At 41.1% G+C, this 19,629-nt stretch overlaps 1 protein-coding gene and 1 non-coding gene across 3 annotated transcripts in view; one reads left to right on the plus strand and one right to left on the minus strand.

Annotated features, from left to right (window-relative positions):
• Positions 1 to 18,099, minus strand: part of LOC148017306 (U-box domain-containing protein 44-like) — a 52,962-nt gene extending 34,863 nt beyond the window's left edge. Inside the window, exons 1-3 of one of the 2 annotated variants that reach the window (XM_087663367.1) lie at positions 17,044 to 18,099; positions 15,384 to 16,629; positions 14,843 to 15,143 (exon numbers count right to left, since the gene is read on the minus strand). In XM_087663367.1, coding sequence (XP_087519493.1) covers positions 14,843 to 15,143; positions 15,384 to 16,592 — 1,510 coding nt within the window. In that variant the 5' untranslated portion in view covers positions 16,593 to 16,629; positions 17,044 to 18,099. Of the gene's footprint in view, positions 1 to 14,842; positions 15,144 to 15,383 lie in introns of both variants that reach the window. The other variant, XM_087663366.1, reaches the window with a different exon arrangement.
• Positions 18,100 to 18,251: 152 nt separating this feature from the next.
• LOC148017307 (U6 spliceosomal RNA) lies at positions 18,252 to 18,354 on the plus strand. The gene has a single exon (XR_015687988.1). It is a non-coding gene; the product is annotated as a U6 spliceosomal RNA (small nuclear RNA).
• Positions 18,355 to 19,629: the final 1,275 nt, after the last annotated feature.

Raw genomic sequence — 19,629 nt, forward strand, 5'->3', positions numbered from 1 at the left:
CTTATTAATCTAGAGAGTCAATGCAATAGTAGTCATTAGTGTCAATGTCCATAGTATGGATGGTTCAAAAATACTAGACTTTTGAACAAGTTTAGCCTATTTTTTATATTTTTGATATTATTTATTATAAATATCCTAAAAAGCTATAGAAAACTTCTAGAATAGAGTGACGTGCCAAAAGCAAGGGGATTTTTCAATCAGTTTGGAAAGATTTCATGCAAAAAAGAAGGATTGGCAAAATTACACGTATCGCGATCGTAGTTGACAGGCAACAAATAGCACTTCGAACAGGGAGCAGGAGGAGTGATTTGGAAAAATCCAAAACAGGTGTCCTAATGTTTTACTCCCCTTTCAAAGCCAATAGAACCATCAGATTTGCGATTTGAGCAGCAAAGAAAAAGCTACTGTTTTGATGCACGTTTTTGGTCTACAAGGGAGCTCCAAGAGATCTAATGCTTGGAGATTGCGTCTGAGTACAGCCAGACAAGGAATTTCAAGTTCTATCAATACATAGTGCTTTGATTCATTAAGCTTTGTCTTTATCTTGTGTACTTCTTGTCTATTCTTTTTCTTCTCTTCCATCTTCAATTCTCCACTTCCTTCTATCTTTGATCCCTTGTGGATACGACCTTTCGACTAAAACCCCTCAGACACCATGACAAATGTCCCCCTTGAAATCCCTACAATCATCCTCAATTGCACTACATTGTGCCAAAGGAAAAGCATATCGCACAAGAATTTCCATAAGGCATCACACTCACAACATTGGCCAATGTTCTCTAACCATACCACATATCCAAAACTTGCCAAAGACTTCTATAGCCAACATATACATCATATAAATTGGAAAAACAATCCAAAACTATTCCTAGAATTCATTGGATGCATCCATAACTCATGTTTCTCAACTGTTTTGACTTCACAATCATATTAAAGCATATTCTCAGCATAAACCATGGCTGCAACTTTCAATAGGATTCACTAGGATCATCAAGCTGCCCTACAGGCATAAGACTACGTGTAACCACAGGTACATGAAGTACATCTTGTGATAGAAAAGTACTATCAATAGAGAGCTACAACCGTACATCCCCAATGCCAACAATAGCAAGTGACCTGTCATCACCCAAGCGAACTGAACCAGAGACAGTACAGTAGGAGTGGAACCACTCATGGCATGGTGTAACATGAAATAAAGTACCAGAATCCAAAAGCCAACGCTGCGCATACATAGAGTGAACATCGGTCAACGGTGTAGCATCACAAGAACTAGCTGCAAGTATGTACTCGCCATCGGAATCATCAGTCTGCATGACATTTATCTCTTCAATTTTCACACTGGATATCGCAGGCATAATGCTGTGATCAGAGGACTTTTCCTGTACTTTGTCTTTCCCCTTCTCTTTGCGCTTCTCATTGCACAACTCATGACACTATGGGCGTATATGACCCTTCTTGCCGCAATGATGACATGTCACATTAGCATTTCTTCCACGAGACTTGCTGCACGACTTATCCCGCGACTTAGACCTAGACTTCTGCGAGTCTCTGCCAAGCCATTCCTGCGGTCATTCTTGCCATTACCATCTCTATGTCTCAAAGCATGCGACACACGAGAGGCATCCAAGTTCTTACGACTGATCTCTTCCTGCAGAAGAGCACTCTCTACATCAAGCAAGTTCAAAATAGTAGCAAGAGCACATAAAGCAGTGCGGAATACATCCCATGACTCACTTAGAGTCCCAAGCAAAAACAATGGAGTAACCTCATCATTAAAGGTAATAGTAACCTCATCCCATTCATCATTAAAGGTAAACAATGAAGTAACTCCATCCCATTCATCATCAGTCATAGTTTCAGTCTGCTCGCCATGCATCTTTATGTCACAACTCTATAGTGAGTGGTCACAGGTTATGGTGGACCCACGCGGTGGGTTAAAGAAAAGATAGTTCACACTTCCACCTATATGGCCCGATTGGGCGCCTGTGACCAGAACTTCCGCATATCAGGGTTAGACTCGCACATAGAAAGGATTGATGCCTTGAAGTGTGGGCTAGATCCGCCAGAACAGACAATTACAATCAACAAGATGGCATGATCATGAAATGTTTGTAGAATGTACATGTGTGGGCTGAAAGCTTGAAATGCACATTTCTTTGCATAGGAAAGTCACATGAAGATTTTGATACCGTTTTTCCGATGTACACGGAAAAAGCTTTCATATGACACCCATATTGGGGGGGTCCCTAAATTTTAAGAGATCCCTAAATTTTAGGAGCCTCGAATTAGCCTAAAAATGCTAGTCCTAAAAAATAGGGATGTCATTCTAAATATAGTAAATTCTATACTCTGACTGTGCTTACTAAATTTGGTTGTTTCTATTCTTGACAGTATTCAGTCCAAAAAGGAAGGCCATAGAGAAGAAACAAGTGTCAAGACACTTGTCACACAAGTTTCCAAGTGTCCCACCACTTGTCACATCTCATGACATGTAGCATCACAAGAACTAGCTGCAAGTATGTACTCGCCATCGGAATCATCAGTCTGCATGACATTTATCTCCTCAATTTTCACACTGGATATCGCAGGCATAATGCTACGATCAGAGGACTTTTCCTGTACTTTGTCTTTCCCCTTCTCTTTGCACTTCTCATTGCGCAACTCATAATACTGTGGGCGTATATGACCCTTCTTCCACGAGACTTGCTGCACGACGTATCCCGTGACTTAGACCTAGACTTCTCCGAGTCTCTGCCACGGCCATTCCCACGGTCATTCTTGCCATTACCATCTCTACGTCTCAAAGCATGCGACACATGAGAGGCATCCAAGTTCTTACGACTGATCTCTTCTTACAGAAGAGCACTCTCTACATCAAGCAAGTTCAAAATAGTAACAAGAGCACATAAAGCAATGCGGAATACATCCCATGACTCACTTAGAGTCCCAAGCAAAAACAATGGAGTAACCTCATCATTAAAGGTAACAGTAACCTCATCCCATTCATCATTAAAGGTAAACAATGAAGTAACTCCATCCCATTCATCATCAATCATAGTTTCAGTCTGCTCGCCATGCATCTTTATGTCACAACTCTATAGAAACAGAATCTGTATTCTTTTTCATTAATTTGTCTATATAATGATTTATTAAATTTGTTTCCTTTGCACTAATTAGATATAAAGAAAAGTGCATTGGAGCTGGCCACTCATGAGTGGTCACAGGTTATGGTGGACCCACGCGGTGGGTTAAAGAAAAGATAGTTCACACTTCCACCTATATGGCCCGATTGGGCGCCTGTGACCAGAACTTCCGCATATCAGGGTTAGACTCGCACATAGAAAGGATTGATGCCTTGAAGTGTGGGCTAGATCCGCCAAAACAAACAATTACAATCAACAAGATGGCATTATCATGAAATGTTTGTATAATGTGCATGTGTGGACTGAAAGCTTGAAATGCACATTTCTTTGTATAGGAAAGTCACATGAAGATTCTGATACCGTTTTTGCGATGTACACGGAAAAAGCTTTCATATGATACCCATATTGGGGGGATCCCTAAATTTTAAGAGGTCCCTAAATTTTAGGAGCCTCGAATTAGCCTAAAAATGCTAGTCCTAAAAGATAGGAATGTCATTCTAAATATAGTAAATTCTGTACTCTGACTGTGCTTACTAAATTTGGTTGTTTCTATTCTTGACGGTATTCAACCCAAAAAGGAAGGCCATAGAGAAAAGACAAGTGTCAAGACACTTGTCACACAAGTTTCCAAGTGTCCCACCACTTGTCACATCTCATGACATGTGGCTGGACACTGGGCTTGTGGTACTCCACTTTCCCCTTTTGTACTAGCTCTTCCCTCTCCTATAAATAAGAGCTCGTTTTTCTTCATTCAGCATCATTTTTCTTTGTTGTAAACTCATATACAGCACCCACAGATAGCCAGAAACTGGCCCCATCCATTACCATCATCATCCCCCACTTCTCCATTATCAAATTCCTCCATATTCCCTCTTCTATCACTGCTGTTTTACAGGACAGCAAGCCTGTAAATTCTTTACAGCACCTCCTTCTCAAGCTCTTTCTTCCATTTTAGCAACAAGAAGCAAGCCCTATCCATGTACTGCTGATCAACGATGGAGAAAGGCTGATTTCCCCTCTTTCTTCTCTCATACTGTAAAGAAATCAATTCTTATCATTGCATAATAGATAATGTATGTGTGTTTGTACATCTTTGCATGATCTTGTAAGTGAGAATTACTTCTCCTCACTCTCAAGTTGATTGTAACTGAGCTCTTTCCTAAGGGACTTGGGTTGAGCAGAAATACATTCCTTCAAAGGGAGGGAGGGGGGGAAGGGGGGGGGGGTTTGCCCATCTTCAACCCTCAATCTTGTCTCCATTACTTTTACATTTTCATGACTGTAATTTTGTGAGTAATTTTCATTTTCAGCTTTAAGTGTTCATTCTCTTTTATATTAAATCTCGAAAATAAGCGAATATCATAATTGTTAAGCATACTACATTGTTCGGGGTGTTTACACCTTAGTGGCTTTATCTGCGATTTTTGCACCAATATCTGCCAAACTTGGCTCTTCCAATAAGCATAATTCATACCATCAAGCTAGTGATGTTGAAGATAGCACTATCAATGGAAAAAGAACCCATAATGCAGTCCAAAACAGTGCAGACGGTTCAAAACTGCTTGCTGTTTTCTGCCGTAAACAGCCAAAAATACCACCAAAACCAAGGCAAAATGACCATGAACTAATAGCTAATGATGCTGCCCACCAAGTACCATCAAAAGTACATAAAATCAAGATAATTCATTATGAAAATTTTACATCAATACCCTGCGAAGTCAAGTTTTTGAGAATAACATGGAACTAGCTCAAATGAGTAGACATTGTCATATTCTCCTTCATGCGCAAGTCCATAAGCTGCCTCAGCCAATACATCTGACTTACTAGGTTCTTGATTTTATCCCAAAGCTGCCAAGCACTCTGTGCTTCCTCAACCACATTGTAATGCACATATTCAGTGAGAGAGAAGATGAGGGTGGACTTGCATAACTCATCAAGCTCATCCCATTCATCATCAGTCATAGTTTCAGGCTGCTTGCCATGCATTCTTAGTGGCTTTATCTGCGATTTTTGCACCAATACCTGCCAAACTTGGCTTTTCCAATAGGCATAATTCATGCCATCAAGCTTAGTGATGTTGAAGATAGCACTGTCAATGGAAAAAGAACCCATAATGCAGTCCAAAATAGTACAGGCAGTTCAAAACAGCTTGTTTTCTGCTGTAAACCACCAAAACCAAGACAAAATGACCACGAACTGATAGCTAATGATGCTGCCCACCAAGTACCATCAAAAGTACATAAAATTAAGATGATTCAGCATGAAAATTTCACATCAATTCATACATAACTGCTTGGTATAATAAACTACAGCCAAGTACAATGAGAGAAAACTGTAGGCAAAATCAATGCACCAAGTCAACCATTGGCTGTCAAAGCATAACCAGCATCAAGCGGGCATAAATCAGCATATAACAGTCATATGGACATTGAGCAAACACCCAACCATGTCAAACGAATCCGTCAATAAGCCGACACACCCCCTGTGTAATAGAGCAAAGTGTACACAACATTGGCAAGACCTGACACAAAGAGATATATGCTCAAGGAGTGCAAAGCCCAAATCAACCCAAGTACATGTATGCGGACCACCGCATATCAACCATGCAACATCCAAGTGAAGAAGATCCCAGTCTCAGAAAACTCAAAGCTCAATAGCATAAACCACCTGCTCAATGTCTGTCAAACATCCAACGATGCTCCCACTAACACAAAAGCCGTATGGATCAAGCCAAGAAGCTCAAGAAGGGCACATGAGAGCACCAGTGACAAAAGATCCAAAAGACATCATGAGCGCATAGGCACTGTAGCCTCCAATTAGAGCATCCATAGACATCAATTATATCCCAAATACAACTCTGGCAAGCCAAGAAATATCCCAAGTAAGTTTCCGAAAGCCAGATGCATGCCAAGACAAGGCATTAGTAACAATCGGCTCCAAACAATGTAAGTAGCATGTAGTAGTGGCATAGGCCAAGCATGTCAAGACCACTCAGACATAGGTAACATACATGCCATATGTACATCCAAGACGGAGCATCAAATACATTCCAAAGCCGAGCTCAAGCTTAAATGAAGATCCGGAACCAAAGACAAGCTCGATGTTATACCTCGAAGGTCAATAATTAATTGCATATTTCAAAGACATAGCCCGAAACCAATAGGCATAATCAAACTGAAGGTAAAATAACTTGTCAACCAAGGTAGCATAAATCCCAACCAACAACGAAGTGTTTGTATCCAAATCAAGGCTCAATAGCTCTCAAACAGCATATCCGAGCATAAACCATAATAACCAAGCATCAATACATCCAACAGGACACCCAAATGTCAACAAAGAGCATTATGCATAAGCCGTCCCTGATAAAACCTTGCTGCCCAAACAATGTACAGCAATAAATCCCTGCATAAATTGAGCTATGGAAGCTCAAACCAAGTCCCAAAGCATCTCAAAACATTGAGCAAACATCCCCAAAGTATTTGGCCATCAAATACCAAGCCTTGAGAGCATCACATAAGCTAAGAGCATGACTTTTTTTTGCTGTAAATCAACTCAGATCTGTTGCAGAAAATGCTATGATCAGAATTTGGTAGATCTCACATCGCCATCGCGTCTGGAGCGTGCCAAAACCCCAAGATAGACTCTTACCTTGCCTAAATCGGGTTCCGGATGCCCGAGATATGAGAAAAAATAGGATTTTTGAGCCAAATTTTAAAACAAGCGCAAAAAAACGTGAGCTAATTGTAGGGCCTGCTAGTTATACTGAGGATAAGGGGGCAAATGGAGGCATACAAGGTGCCCAATGAAGCCAAGGAACACCTGCAAATAGCCTATGAGGACCGCGGAGAGATGGAAAATGAAATCTTACCTCGGGGGGAAAAAGCCATGGCTGGCATTGAAGCTCCAAGCTCTAGGTCTTCAATCCGAGCTGAAGTAATACCGGGCCAAGCTCCATGATCAAGCTCTAATCCAAAGCTCTGATACCAATTGAAAGGTAAGAAGGATCGAAGCTTGCTTGAAAGTGAGCTATGGCGGAGAGCGAGAGCAAGAAGAGAGAGAGACAAATGGGAACTCCAACGGTCACAATGTATGACCGGGCCTTCCTTTATTCAAACTGTCACTAAAAGAATAAAGAATAAAGTGATGGTGACGAGCGCCTGCCACCTGCAGTGTGCAGTGGCGGATACTGTCAGTGTAGTAATACACAGGCGGCTAGACAGAGGCGCCTTTACCCCCAACATACCATGTTACCATGGCATACCACGCAACACATTACAACCCTCAAGTGAAGTCCACATATCTCTAAATATGCAACCGAAGCTTTCCAATGAGTGATGTGGAAGGCTCTGCATAGCCTTTACATGCCATTCCAACTTCCCCCATGCATCCATCTCATCCTCTCTAATGCCTAGACGGATTGCCATGTCTACAAAGATAAAGTTGGCTCGTACATCATTATCAAAGAAAATCAATGCATGCTCACCCCTAATTTTACCCCATGCTCTACACAACTTGGTAGCATTATCATTGGGCTAATCAATAGCAACATCAGATACCAATCCCACTGATATTTTGGGCTTCTTTCCTTAGAATCTCCTCTTCCACTTAAAGCAATCCCGCTTGAAGTATCCTTTCTTGCCACAATGATAACACTCTACATTTTTTCCACGAGACTTGATGCCTGCTTTGCTTCTAGAATTACCCTTCTGCTAGGATGTACCTCTTGTATGCAATGCATTGGAAGACTTGTTTACTAAATTATTTTGCCTATTTAGCTTTTCCATGAGTAAAGAGCTCTCCACATCTAAATATAGCAGCATAGCATTGGAGTTACTCATTGTTGTCCTAAAAATGTCCCAACTTTCGGGCAAAGTGCATAGCAAAAATATTGCCTTGAACTCCTCATCAATCTTGAGCTCCAAAGCAATCAGCTGGCTGAAAATAGAGTTAAACTCACTCAAATGTACAAACATAGCTATACCTTCCTTCATACGAAGATCCATCAATTTTTCAACCAAAAAACCTTGCTTGCTACACTCTTTTGAGCATACAACCCCTTAAGTCTTTGCCACATATTATAAGCATATTTCAATTTCTCTATGTTAAATAGCAAAGTGCTTGACACTAAAAACTCTATGGTAAAGCGTGCAAGCTCATCTACCTCATCCTACTCACCTTGATCCATGGTTACTGGTTTAACCCCTTTGCTGCTATCACTACTACTAGCCATGATTTACAGCCCAAAAGTGACTCAAAAGTCAACAATGTAAGCCCAACAATTGCACAAATGACCAAGGTAAAAAAGAAGTACCAACCAGCAACGAAAAACCAAGTAATTGCAAAAATTTCAGGTCTGCAAATCAATTTTCATCAATTGCATGAGAAAGCCCCAAAATTTAGCTACAATTTCTGCTCCAAGTGCATCCATGGGCACAGATTTGACTTACACAATCAAAAGCCCCAAAATTTCTCTCCTCAAACTCCTCAAATTGCATCAGTCATAACTCTCATGTAGATTCCACAATCCAATTTTACCAAAATTTCACAAATTTTGCAAATTTCCCAAATTTACGCTCGGTCCAATATGCTCAATTTGCATAGAAATTGTACTACAAGTGCATATCAAGACCAAATTTGACACAAATTTTACAAATTTTGCAAAAGACCCAAATTGTGTGGGGTCTAATGTGTCAAAATTTCAAGAAATTATACTTGTCACACTGCAATTTCAACAAATACATGAAAAGCCCCAATTTCTGAGACCCAAATGTGTGCAAATTTCACAAATTTTACTCAACTGAGTAAAATCTTCAAGCATATGTCAAAAGCCCCAAATCCTAGGAGTAAATGCATACACAATCAATTTGTCAATCTGTGCTTACACATGCGTGACAGCCCACAAAATTTGCCAAAGGATGAACCCCTTTGGGAAAAAAAACATGTGATTTTTGTCAAGGAAAAAAAACTTGATTTTTGTCAAGACGGTTGTTGCACAGGACCTACGCCTAACCTGCACTGACCTGGGAACTACCGCCAAAACTATCACCTGCCTACCGGACAACTCTGCATGACCTACACTGAACCTACACCTAATTGCAGCCAACGACCTACAACCGATTGCCACCTACAACCTACCTATGACTTGTGCCTCGTCTACGTGTCCTGCCTGACCTTCAAACTAATCAAAACGAAAGGCGCCTTGTTCTCTTACGTGGGACGAGTTGACACAGCTCGAACAACTCTAAGAAGCGCACTCACAATGACCAATGCTCTAATGCCAGTTTGAAGTGTCGGATGCACAGTGGAGGCGCAATGGTCAGTGATGGCGATGGCCAAAAAAAAAAAACCGTGAACAGCAGAGAGTAGAGAGAGAGACAAACGTGCAATGTGTGGGTACAATAGAATGCCCCTCTTTTAGGTTTTAGAGATAGATATATGTAAAGTACAAGTGCTAAGGATGCATTCACACCCACAAATATATAAAAGGCACAATGGCTTTAGCCAGACCACAAACATATTTTTTCACTTGCTCATGAAGGGGTACAAGGCAATAAGAAGTGACACACAGCAATGCATCCCAAAACTTCTTATTGTATTGCTCCAAATTCTTGCATTCCTTAACATCTAGCTTATTCCAAGCTGTCATGATGTCCATCTCAAAGGTACTTGTCAACCAATTCGATGCAAATATTTGCTTCAATTGTACCCATGTTGAACGGTGCTTGCCATGCATCAAAAGAGTGGACCGCCACTGCAATGCATTCCCCTTCAAGAAAGTGGTTGTCTTTCGAATCTTTGAGGACTCAATAAGTCCCCCCCCCCTAAATAGGCTGCATCAAACTACTAAATGAAAGTCAAAGCTTTCAGCCTATCTTGTACACCAGTGAAGGACTCAAACTTTGTTGCTTTTCCACCCTCTTCATAGTCTTTTGTTGCCCGTTTGGGTGTCAAGTTATCATACACTGGCTATTGCAAAAAGGGTGCATTTGCTGAATTTACATCTAAACCAACACCAAACAGAGCATTTGAATGACCGGCACCCATTCCTTGAGTCCCATAAACATTTGGGGGTGCAGATGCATTACCAAACATGCTACTTTGTGCTGTAGATATCAAGCCAATGCTGCTATACATAGGGTTTTGCACATTTCAAGCCATATTTAAAATACATTGGGCCTTGCACACCATGCATTGGCTGTTGCATACCATAGGGATTTGTGCCATATATTTCTGTATGTAGTCTCTATCCAACCATAGCATGAGAAATCATGCTACCACCAAAGTATCATGGCTGCCCCATCATAGCATGCATGCCTAAAGTCCAAAATCCATTGGATTGGCACTTCCATGATGGCCTTGCATTTGCATTCCTTGCCTCATAGGTACCAACTATTTTGCTTCATTAGCATCTTTGGAAGCTTCAAGTGAAGGCTTTGGCATTACCTTTGGTGCACCTTGCTATCCCAAAGGTGTGGAAGATGACTTCTTCCTCTTGCCCTTGCTATTCTCCTTTGGAGTATTCAAAAATCGGGTGAACAAAGTGATTTGTTGTTGTCCTCATCCAATTCTTGAACTGGTCATAAAATTCCTCTTCACTTTGCTAGCGTCATTAGCCTCATTATGTCTTGAAGATCCTGCATCTTGTCCAATAACAACATTTCCAGCTTCGTATCCATGGTCTGAGCCTTGTTCAAGATCAGACATTGCATTTCCTAGCAATAATCAAATAAACATAAATTAAAATGCACAATTTACCTTGTCAATCTTGAACATTTTCCTATTGGCCCCAAAACTAGCGCCCCTTTCAGTATTTCTTTAACTTCAATTGCCAATGAATTGATTATAAGCCAAGATTCCACTATCTCCTTGGCTAATCCAAAAGCCCCTTGCTGGTACAACAATCAACGAACAAATGGGCAATTTGCCCCTTAACTTTCACCAAAAATTTTCTCTACTTGAAACCCAACTAGCCAAATGACGCCCCAAATTTACAATGGATGGCTGCGCATCTAAAATCCTTGACAATACCACAAATTGCAGGTGCTGATTTCACTATACAATGCCTTCCCTATTAACACAAGTCCTAAGGTGGTTGGTAAACACTAATCTCTGTTGTAATTAGTATTTAAAGCAAAAATCCTCCAGCTATCCACCAAATTTGGCTGAGATTTACTCCAAATGGCTATGCTAAGCTGCGATCTCCTGAGAACGGGCTTGAATAGATATGAGCATGCCAAAGAGAGAAAATTTTGAGTTTCCATGCGGAAAGACCCCTGAATTTGCTTGCAACCTGCACCAATCAGCATTTACTGCTGCGCCTAGTGTGTGTGAGCATGCCAAAGAGAGAAAATTTTGAGTTTCCATGCGGAAAGACCCCTGCATTTGCCTGCAACCTGCATCAATCAGCATTTACTGCTGCGCCTAGTGTGCCTACAGCCTCCAAAATGTTATCATCCATTGGTGAATGTTGTCGCTTGTTGCTGATGTTGGTCCCCCTACTGTCACTAGCTCCAAAATGGCTCCTGTTTGCTGTCCCAACCTCCAAAAGGTCACCCATTGCAAGAAAATCAAACCAACTTCCCCTCTCTCTCTCTCTCTCTCTCTCTCTCTCTCTCTCTCTAAAAGCTCCTAAATGGCTGAGACCAAGCCTTGAAAAACGTTTTCTTAGTTTGCATAGGCACTTTTGCTAAGTGGCAGTCTTCTAAACCCATTTTTCAGCATTATCCAACCATTGAATTAATTTTCAGAATTAAATAGTTCTCAAAATTAATTTCAACCCTTCTAACCTTGCCCAAAATTAAATGTGCCCATCCATAGTTAAATTGGAGTAGTCCCCAACCTCTATTAACCCTTAGACTAGCATTAATTAATTAATTAATGCTAGTCCTTAGTGTCACCACTAACAATTATTGGCCAAACAACTATCCTAGGATCAAAACTAACACCAACTAACCACCAAAACCCAATTGATATAACTTATCACAACTTTTGCCTTTGACATCTATTGCATCTTCGAGATCCTTGGCCTATTACTATGAAATAACTACCATGTGCATCACATGTGCTAAACAACCTTGCACATTTGATTAATCAAATGTTATCGTCAAGATTAAAGCATATCAAATTTTCACGTCCCCAAAACATGATGCATTCCATCTTCTTTGGCCTTCGACAACATCCAAGATCTGAGGGAGTGTTAGCAGTCGTTTGTGTCGTGTGCAATCATCTCCTACTTGTAAGCCTCAATCTGAATCAAAGAGGGACATTAGGAGCTCTGATACTCAATCTATCCATGTGTTTTGATAGAGAAGGCAACTCCGTTTAGAGCATGCATTTCTTTTTCAATGGGTCTAGATTGCATTCACACTGGCCTCGATGGGGTAACTAGCATTTGGCAATCAACATTTTGTTTATTATTTTATTATTATTGATCAGTCAACCAACATTTTCGGCCCCTATAGGCAATAGTTGGTCAATTTTGGCATATTTCAACTATTTATAGTTATCCTCCACACTTGCCTAGCTCATGAATTCATCCTTTGCAAGTCTTAGAATACTCCGACGTACACAAACTCTTCTCTATCTTTTGTTACTACCTTCTATCATCAGCTTGATCTGATACCCTCACGACTAATTGGTCCTCTATGCATTCAGTATTCTTTAGAGTTCAATGCTGATTTTCTCCTTCCATTCACTTCTTCATTGCAATCTCTCATCCCTTCTTTCTCCATGTTTGTGCTTCCTCTTCCATTGCGCATTCTCACAATCTAGCAAGCCTCGAGTATAATTGGCACCACTTGCAACATTTCTTTACCTTGTGTTGCTTTAGGTTGAAGTACACTGGGATGTGGGTTGATCTCCTTCAATCTTCAATACAAATGGCTATCATAACGGACAAGCAGCACTAAGAATCAATTCGCCCCTTGATTAGATTTCAATTTGGGCACAAATTGGTCTTCAAGCTCTCGCATGCCTTGTGCAAGCAGTTGTCGCTTGTCTCTAAGCTAATCTAATGGCTCTTCCTTCCTCCCTCAACCTTTGAATTGCTGCCTCCACTCAACCAGTTCCAAATAGCCTTCTCTTAGCTTGCATGGGCAAACTTGCTCAATGACAGCCTTCCAAAGCCAATACTTTCAGCATCTATTAATTAATTTTAATTCTGAAATTTAATTATCCATTTGACCTTGCCCAAGAGCTAGCTAGTACCCAATCTCATTTTATGTGCTAATCCCCATGGAACATTTATTTATTCCATCATTAATTACCCTAATTAACCAATTAATGCCTAGTCCCCATGTCACCAACCAACATTTTAATGGCCCAATTAATGGCCTAGACCCAAATTGACACCAGGCACCCACAAGTACCTATCCAACATAACTTTACACAACTCTTGCCATGTGACCCACCACTCACTTGGGTTGCTTTGGCCATCACCATGACTTAATTGACTTCTGCTCCACATTTGCACCTCACAACACACAACTTAATAATGCCAAAGCTATGAATTAAAAATACACATACTAAGGTGTGTTCACACACACGAAGCATGTAGAGATAACTAACAAGCGTGAATTTTTACATTATGGATTTGGTATAAGCTGCCAGGAACCAGGGGACAGCTCCCAATCTCCAAAGGCTGTCCAGAATTAGGTGACAGCATTTCCAGCCCTGGAGGCAACATGTGTCTGCATTTACTGCAGTATAACAGCAGGCAGCAGCAGTTTGGCTCCCTTTGCAACATCAAACTAATCATTTCCTCTCTACTCTGCCAAATGTCTCCCTCTCGTCACTGGATCTGAAAGTATACAGCCCCGACCTTCTGTAACCAAACATGATTACTGTCATGTGCAGTTTGGATCCTAGGTGAACATTTCAATAGTTCCAATGGAAAGGCTCCGTTTGAGATTGTGGAGGGTGGAAAGAAAGTTCCACCAATTTTGCATACAAAATTCAAGGTCTTTGAGGCTGGGTGACATGCAGTAGCTACCTTGCATTAGTACTTCCAGATATAGATAGGGATAATTAGAGATAAATATATAATCATAAACATCTGAATATGTATTTACAAATACTTGAATGCATGCTTGGTTCAGAAGAACTAACCAGTTCATTCCTTCACATTGATTTTTTTCTTTTACTCATTAATCTGCCTTTAGGCAATTTATCAAGTAAGTAAGGACGCAATCAAGTTTTCAAGGAAAAAGATTGAGTCTACTTGAATCAGTAGTAGGAGGGACTTCCATAGCACAAATTTTTATCCCTGATTCATTTCTCGCATTAAAGTGGAAGTTGCCAGAAGTGTTCCATCAGGAGCTTTTAACACTTGCAATTCTGCAAGAATCAACTTGGATACAATTTTTTGTCCTTGTTGAGCTGTCAAAGCTTAAAAACTCTGTTACACAAGTGCAACATGTTTCAAGGATTTTCGACCATTAACAGCATACAACTGCCTAATCTAATATGTGAGGATTATCGCTATGTATGATAACAAGATGAAGAAATATATGCACAAGCAATCAATAAATGCATATGACCATATGTCCTGTTTTGTTTTCAGAATTCATAAATACAGGTATTATATGTTTGTGCATATTACAAATAACATAATAGCAGAATGCTCTGTATGCAGTCTACAAAGCACACATGCATGTCAACGCCTTACAAACCCACACACAGACATACACAGAGACACTGACCTTCATCAAGGCTTTGCACAAGAGGTTTGAAATAATTAACTTCTGCCATCAGCATAACATTCTCATTACTCGTAGAAAGCAATCTTAGGACCTCCTTGGCATCAGCTGCAGCATGTGTATTTTCACTGTTGGTCATAGTGACCAAAAGCAGTATGCAACCTTGAGCCTTGGAAATCTGTGCGCAAAGGCTTTCCTCCTTGGCCAATTCAAGAAGCAATGCCACTGCTTGTCGGGATTCTGCTGCATCCCGTGCCAATGAGTGCACAGCATACTCTATGGCACCTGCATTGCAGACTTTGTTCTGCAAAAATCACTGCAAAAGTCAAATAAATGACAAATATTCCAAGGGAAGGTAAAGTGAAGATGACCCTACAACAGAAAGACAGTAGCTCTATGCCACACTCAATATGGTGCTATCCCAATAAATAATGTATACTTTAATCCACTATAACAAGTTGATACCACAGAAGAATGTTATATGACTAAATACAAGCATTTTAAACAGGACAAAAGGATGATCACGTAGCACAGGCTTTCATACCTTGTTCTCCAAGTTGTCTGTGATTAAAAATCCCAAAGTTGTGAGTGCCTTCTTTCTAATATCACGCTTGGTGGAGCCAAGAATCCCAACCAATACAGGTATCAGGCCTTCAGCTGCAATCCAATATTTATGCACTGACTTTTGATTACATAGTTCTTGTATTTCAAGCAGCACTTCTGTTAGTTCTTCTTCTTGGTCAGATTTCAACCTGGAAGACATTCCTGCTAGCCTTATTACAGTGTTACGATCACGCCACTCCTCAATAGATTGCTTAAGTAGCCTATTCGGCTTCACAGACAAATTTTCCAACTCTATTTTCGTGACAGGACATACATTATGACCTTCTGCAAACCATTTCTGGATAGCAGACATCTCAAATGTATGACCAGAAGCTATTTCAACAGGGTTTTCCATGACATCCTGTGTGATAGGACAGTAGAAAGTTTGTAAAGGTGGCAACGAGTTGCCATCTAACCCTACTCTTGTCCGATAATATTGCTTCTCTCTCTCAGTAGCAGAATTCAAAGCATCTGCACAACTAAGAAGGAATATAATTTGTCCAAGCTGAAGGACTCCTGTTTGATGTTTATCCAATGACAACAACTCAAACTCCTTCTTCAGCAGATCATACTCTAACTTAAGTGAGGAGGGTTCAAATGGGACACCAGTCACTTGTGTCATCTTGTAAAGCACCTCATTTGCAAGTTTGGTGCCTTTGTGCCTAGCTTGTAAACTCGATTCAATTTCATCAACCAGCTCCTCCTCAGCTGTGTTAACACTAAGCTGAATCCCTTGCATGTCCTTGCAAACAGCTAAATACCTGTCCTTAGTCTGCAAAGAAAGCTCTAAAGTGTTTTCCACAATTTGCACAAGAGTGACCCCAATAGCCTTAATAATACTTTGAACACATTTGGTAAAAACTCGACAGTTTAGCAAAAGATAGAACTTGCTCTTGATGGTGCAAAATGTGGTAACCTCTTTCGCATTCTTCACTTCTGATTCAATTTGCTGAAGGGAGCCTTGAAGACCCAGTAAGTCTAACTTTGAGCCTTCAAAAAGTTCTTTGAGAATATTGTACGATTTATCAAGATAAAGGCCAAGTTGAGCAAAGCCATCATGGCAAACCACAACATGCTGAGAAGACCGGGAGATCTCAGATATCTGGTCAAGGAGGTGAGCAAATGCCACCAGGCCAACACCAGTTCGCATCTTTGCTTTGACCACTCCAAATTTCACAAAACCTTATCTGACAAGTCGATACAGAGTAAGATCAACCTAAATGCTGGTCATACGACCACAATATGCAAGGGTTTGACAGAAGTTTCAAACCAGACCAAACAGTGGCCAGAATTTTCACGTTTGAGATAAGATATTGAACAAGATATAAGCAAGACACCCATATAATCTCAGAAGATTTCAAGACAAAGCTTAACTTTGTTCATGTACGTGTCAGAGATATATCACTTTGTGCATGTATGTCTCAGAGATACAAGACACCCGTAGAATCTCAGAAAATTTTCAGACAAAGCTTCACTTTAAGCACATATATGTCAGAAATTTATCAAATTGTGCATGTATGTCTCAGAGATACAACTGAGTGATATGGCAAAAGAAGGGATGTGCAGAGTTTGATGCTTTCATATGAATGGGGAATTCTGACCTCTTGAATGAATGAGCTTCTGCATGATAATAGGAACATTAGTTCCCTGCAACAAAAGCAGGCAATATAACATCTTACATCAAATGAGATGACATAATCCTGGCAACATTGATGAGCTGAGATTCTGCATGATTCTGGCAGCACTTTGAGCAGAAACCAAAACACATTAAAATGAATGGATTTTGTGCATGATACCAGCAACCCTCCTTCACAAGGAACTGTAACCTCCCTGCATCAAATGGTGATTCTGAGTGATTTTGGCAGCATTAATTTGGGCACCGACCAAGAAACCTTGAATCAAATGAAGTTTGGGCAACGATACTAGCATTCTGTCACGAGAAACTGTAATATCCCTGCATCAAATGGCGTCTCTGTGTCCATTTTGACAACACTAATTCGAGCAGCAACCAGGAAACCTTGAATCAGATAAAGTTTCTGCAATGATACTGGGGACAATCGTCCATATGGAAACGTAACGTCCCTGAAACAAATGTCGCCCCTAGAAACACCAATACTCACAGGAAATCTTGTATCAAACGACGTTTCTGCAATGATGCCGACATCATTCATTCACAGGGAGCTGTAACCTCAGGGAGGGAGTGGTAACCTCCCTGAGGCAAATGGAGCTTGTATGTGATTCCAGGGACCTCAATGCAAGAAGCGACCAGAAAACCGTGAGCTCTGATGAATGTTAGTATCAGAATCCTTCTCCAAGAAGATCTGAAGCTGCAAACGATGAGAGAGAAATTATCTCTGCTTCCGTGCAAATTTCTTGTTGTCCTCTTGTCTGAAGATCATCCCAGGCGAGAGATCATCTGATGGTGTCTGGGTGAGTGTCTCTCTCTCCTTGCGTTTGTGTGAGTTCTCTCTTTCTCTTTCTCCTTGCGTGTGTGTATACTGTCTCTCTCTCCTTGCGTTTGTGTGTGTTCTCTCTTTCTCTTTCTCCTTGCGTGTATGTACACTCTCTCTCTCTTTTTGTATAATGGTCGCACTTTATCATCTTGAAGGACGTACAGGTGCAAAAAACAAGGCGAACAAATGAGAGTCCGACCCCTCAAGTAGGCCAAGTCCTCTGGTTGGTCATCCCTTTTAATGCGCCTTCGCGTACACCTCCGCTTTTCCCTTCTACACTTCTAGAAAGTTCTAGTTCTAGCTCTCAAGATCTCTGAGAGAGAGAGAGAGAGAGAGAGAGAGAGAGAGAGGATCCAGTCTCTTGGGAGACATCTGATAAAATTGGAACGATACAGAGAAGATTAGCATGGCCCCTGCGCAAGGATGACACGCACAAATAGAGAGAGAGGATCCATTGTAAAGACAAAGACCATTACCACATCTACACCACATAAGAGGAACTTCTTTCATTTTTAGAGCTACTTAGTTGTCCTACTAGAGTTCCTTTTCTCGCGCGGAGTGTCAGTTACAGTCAATCCTCACAGACTCCCACAATTAGCATAAGTCAATTCAACTTGCATGTGGCATGGCTCTAAAAGACTTCCATGCTTCAACAAGGAATTTAATTTCCTTGCCCTTAATTTGGAGGGTGATCCTATTAGTTACCCATCTAAGAGCCACACCATGCCTTCCCAAACATAACCTTAAAAAATAAGAGCCACACCATGCCTAGGCAAATAACTTGACTAGGCGTGGTGTGTGTGCACTTTGGCAAAGTCGCAGCCATGCCTTGCACTCCGACACAGGTCAACGGACCTTTTCATCTACTCTGTCAGTAGCACACACTCTCTATCGCTTTCTCCCCCGTCCCCCAATATGCAAGTGCTTGGACAAAGCCAAGTGGGCAATCCAGGGCATGGCACAAACCCAGCCATGTGGTGCAACGCAGTGATGGAGATGGTCGTGAGAGAGAGAGAGAGAGAGAGAGAGAGAGAGAGATGGTGGGTGTATCCAGAGAAGACGAATGCACGTGTATAGTGCAGTACATGCAAATTCATAGAGAGCACGAACAACCCATAAAACAAGAGAAGGGGGAGTACTTCTGATAGTAGTCATGCAAGAGTTGTTGACATCTACCTCCTAGTGAATACAAGCGATAGCAGGTGAGGTGGATGGCTGCACTTCAAGCGCCAACATAGCAACGATCGATGCGAATCGGGTGAGCTGCCCCCCCCCCCCTCTCGCTCTCGCTACAAGTAGCAATAGAATCTAAGAAGGGGGGAAGGGGGGGATCCCTTCCACAACGTGGCAGTCAAGTGGCCTAAGCAAATAAAAGTAGCACCATTTTTTGTGCTACTTTTGTGACCACACCAAGTCACCGACTCGATGAGGCCAGCTCCACATTCATTGGCCATGCGGTAGTCGACTTGACTGAGCAAAGTGCGCCCAAGTCTTTTTTTTCTTTTTGCAAGACCATGCCCTAAGGGTTGGTTTAATTTAACCTATGTTTTTCCATATTTTTACAAGGAAATTTGCTGTGAAATTCAAGATATCATGAACTCTAATGCAGTCTAAGGAGAATTTGAGATAAAGTTTTAATTAGCAACTTTGAATTATAGTAGCTCCTTCCATGTGTTGATTTTGCAAACCACCAACAATGGAATGCTAGGAACTTGCTAGACTTTCTTGGAGTCT

This window comes from Lygodium microphyllum, chromosome 22 (genome assembly GCF_053477565.2).
Source record: "Lygodium microphyllum isolate KBCC chromosome 22, Lygodium_microphyllum_v1.1.10, whole genome shotgun sequence".
Classification (NCBI taxonomy): Eukaryota; Viridiplantae; Streptophyta; class Polypodiopsida; order Schizaeales; family Lygodiaceae; genus Lygodium; species Lygodium microphyllum.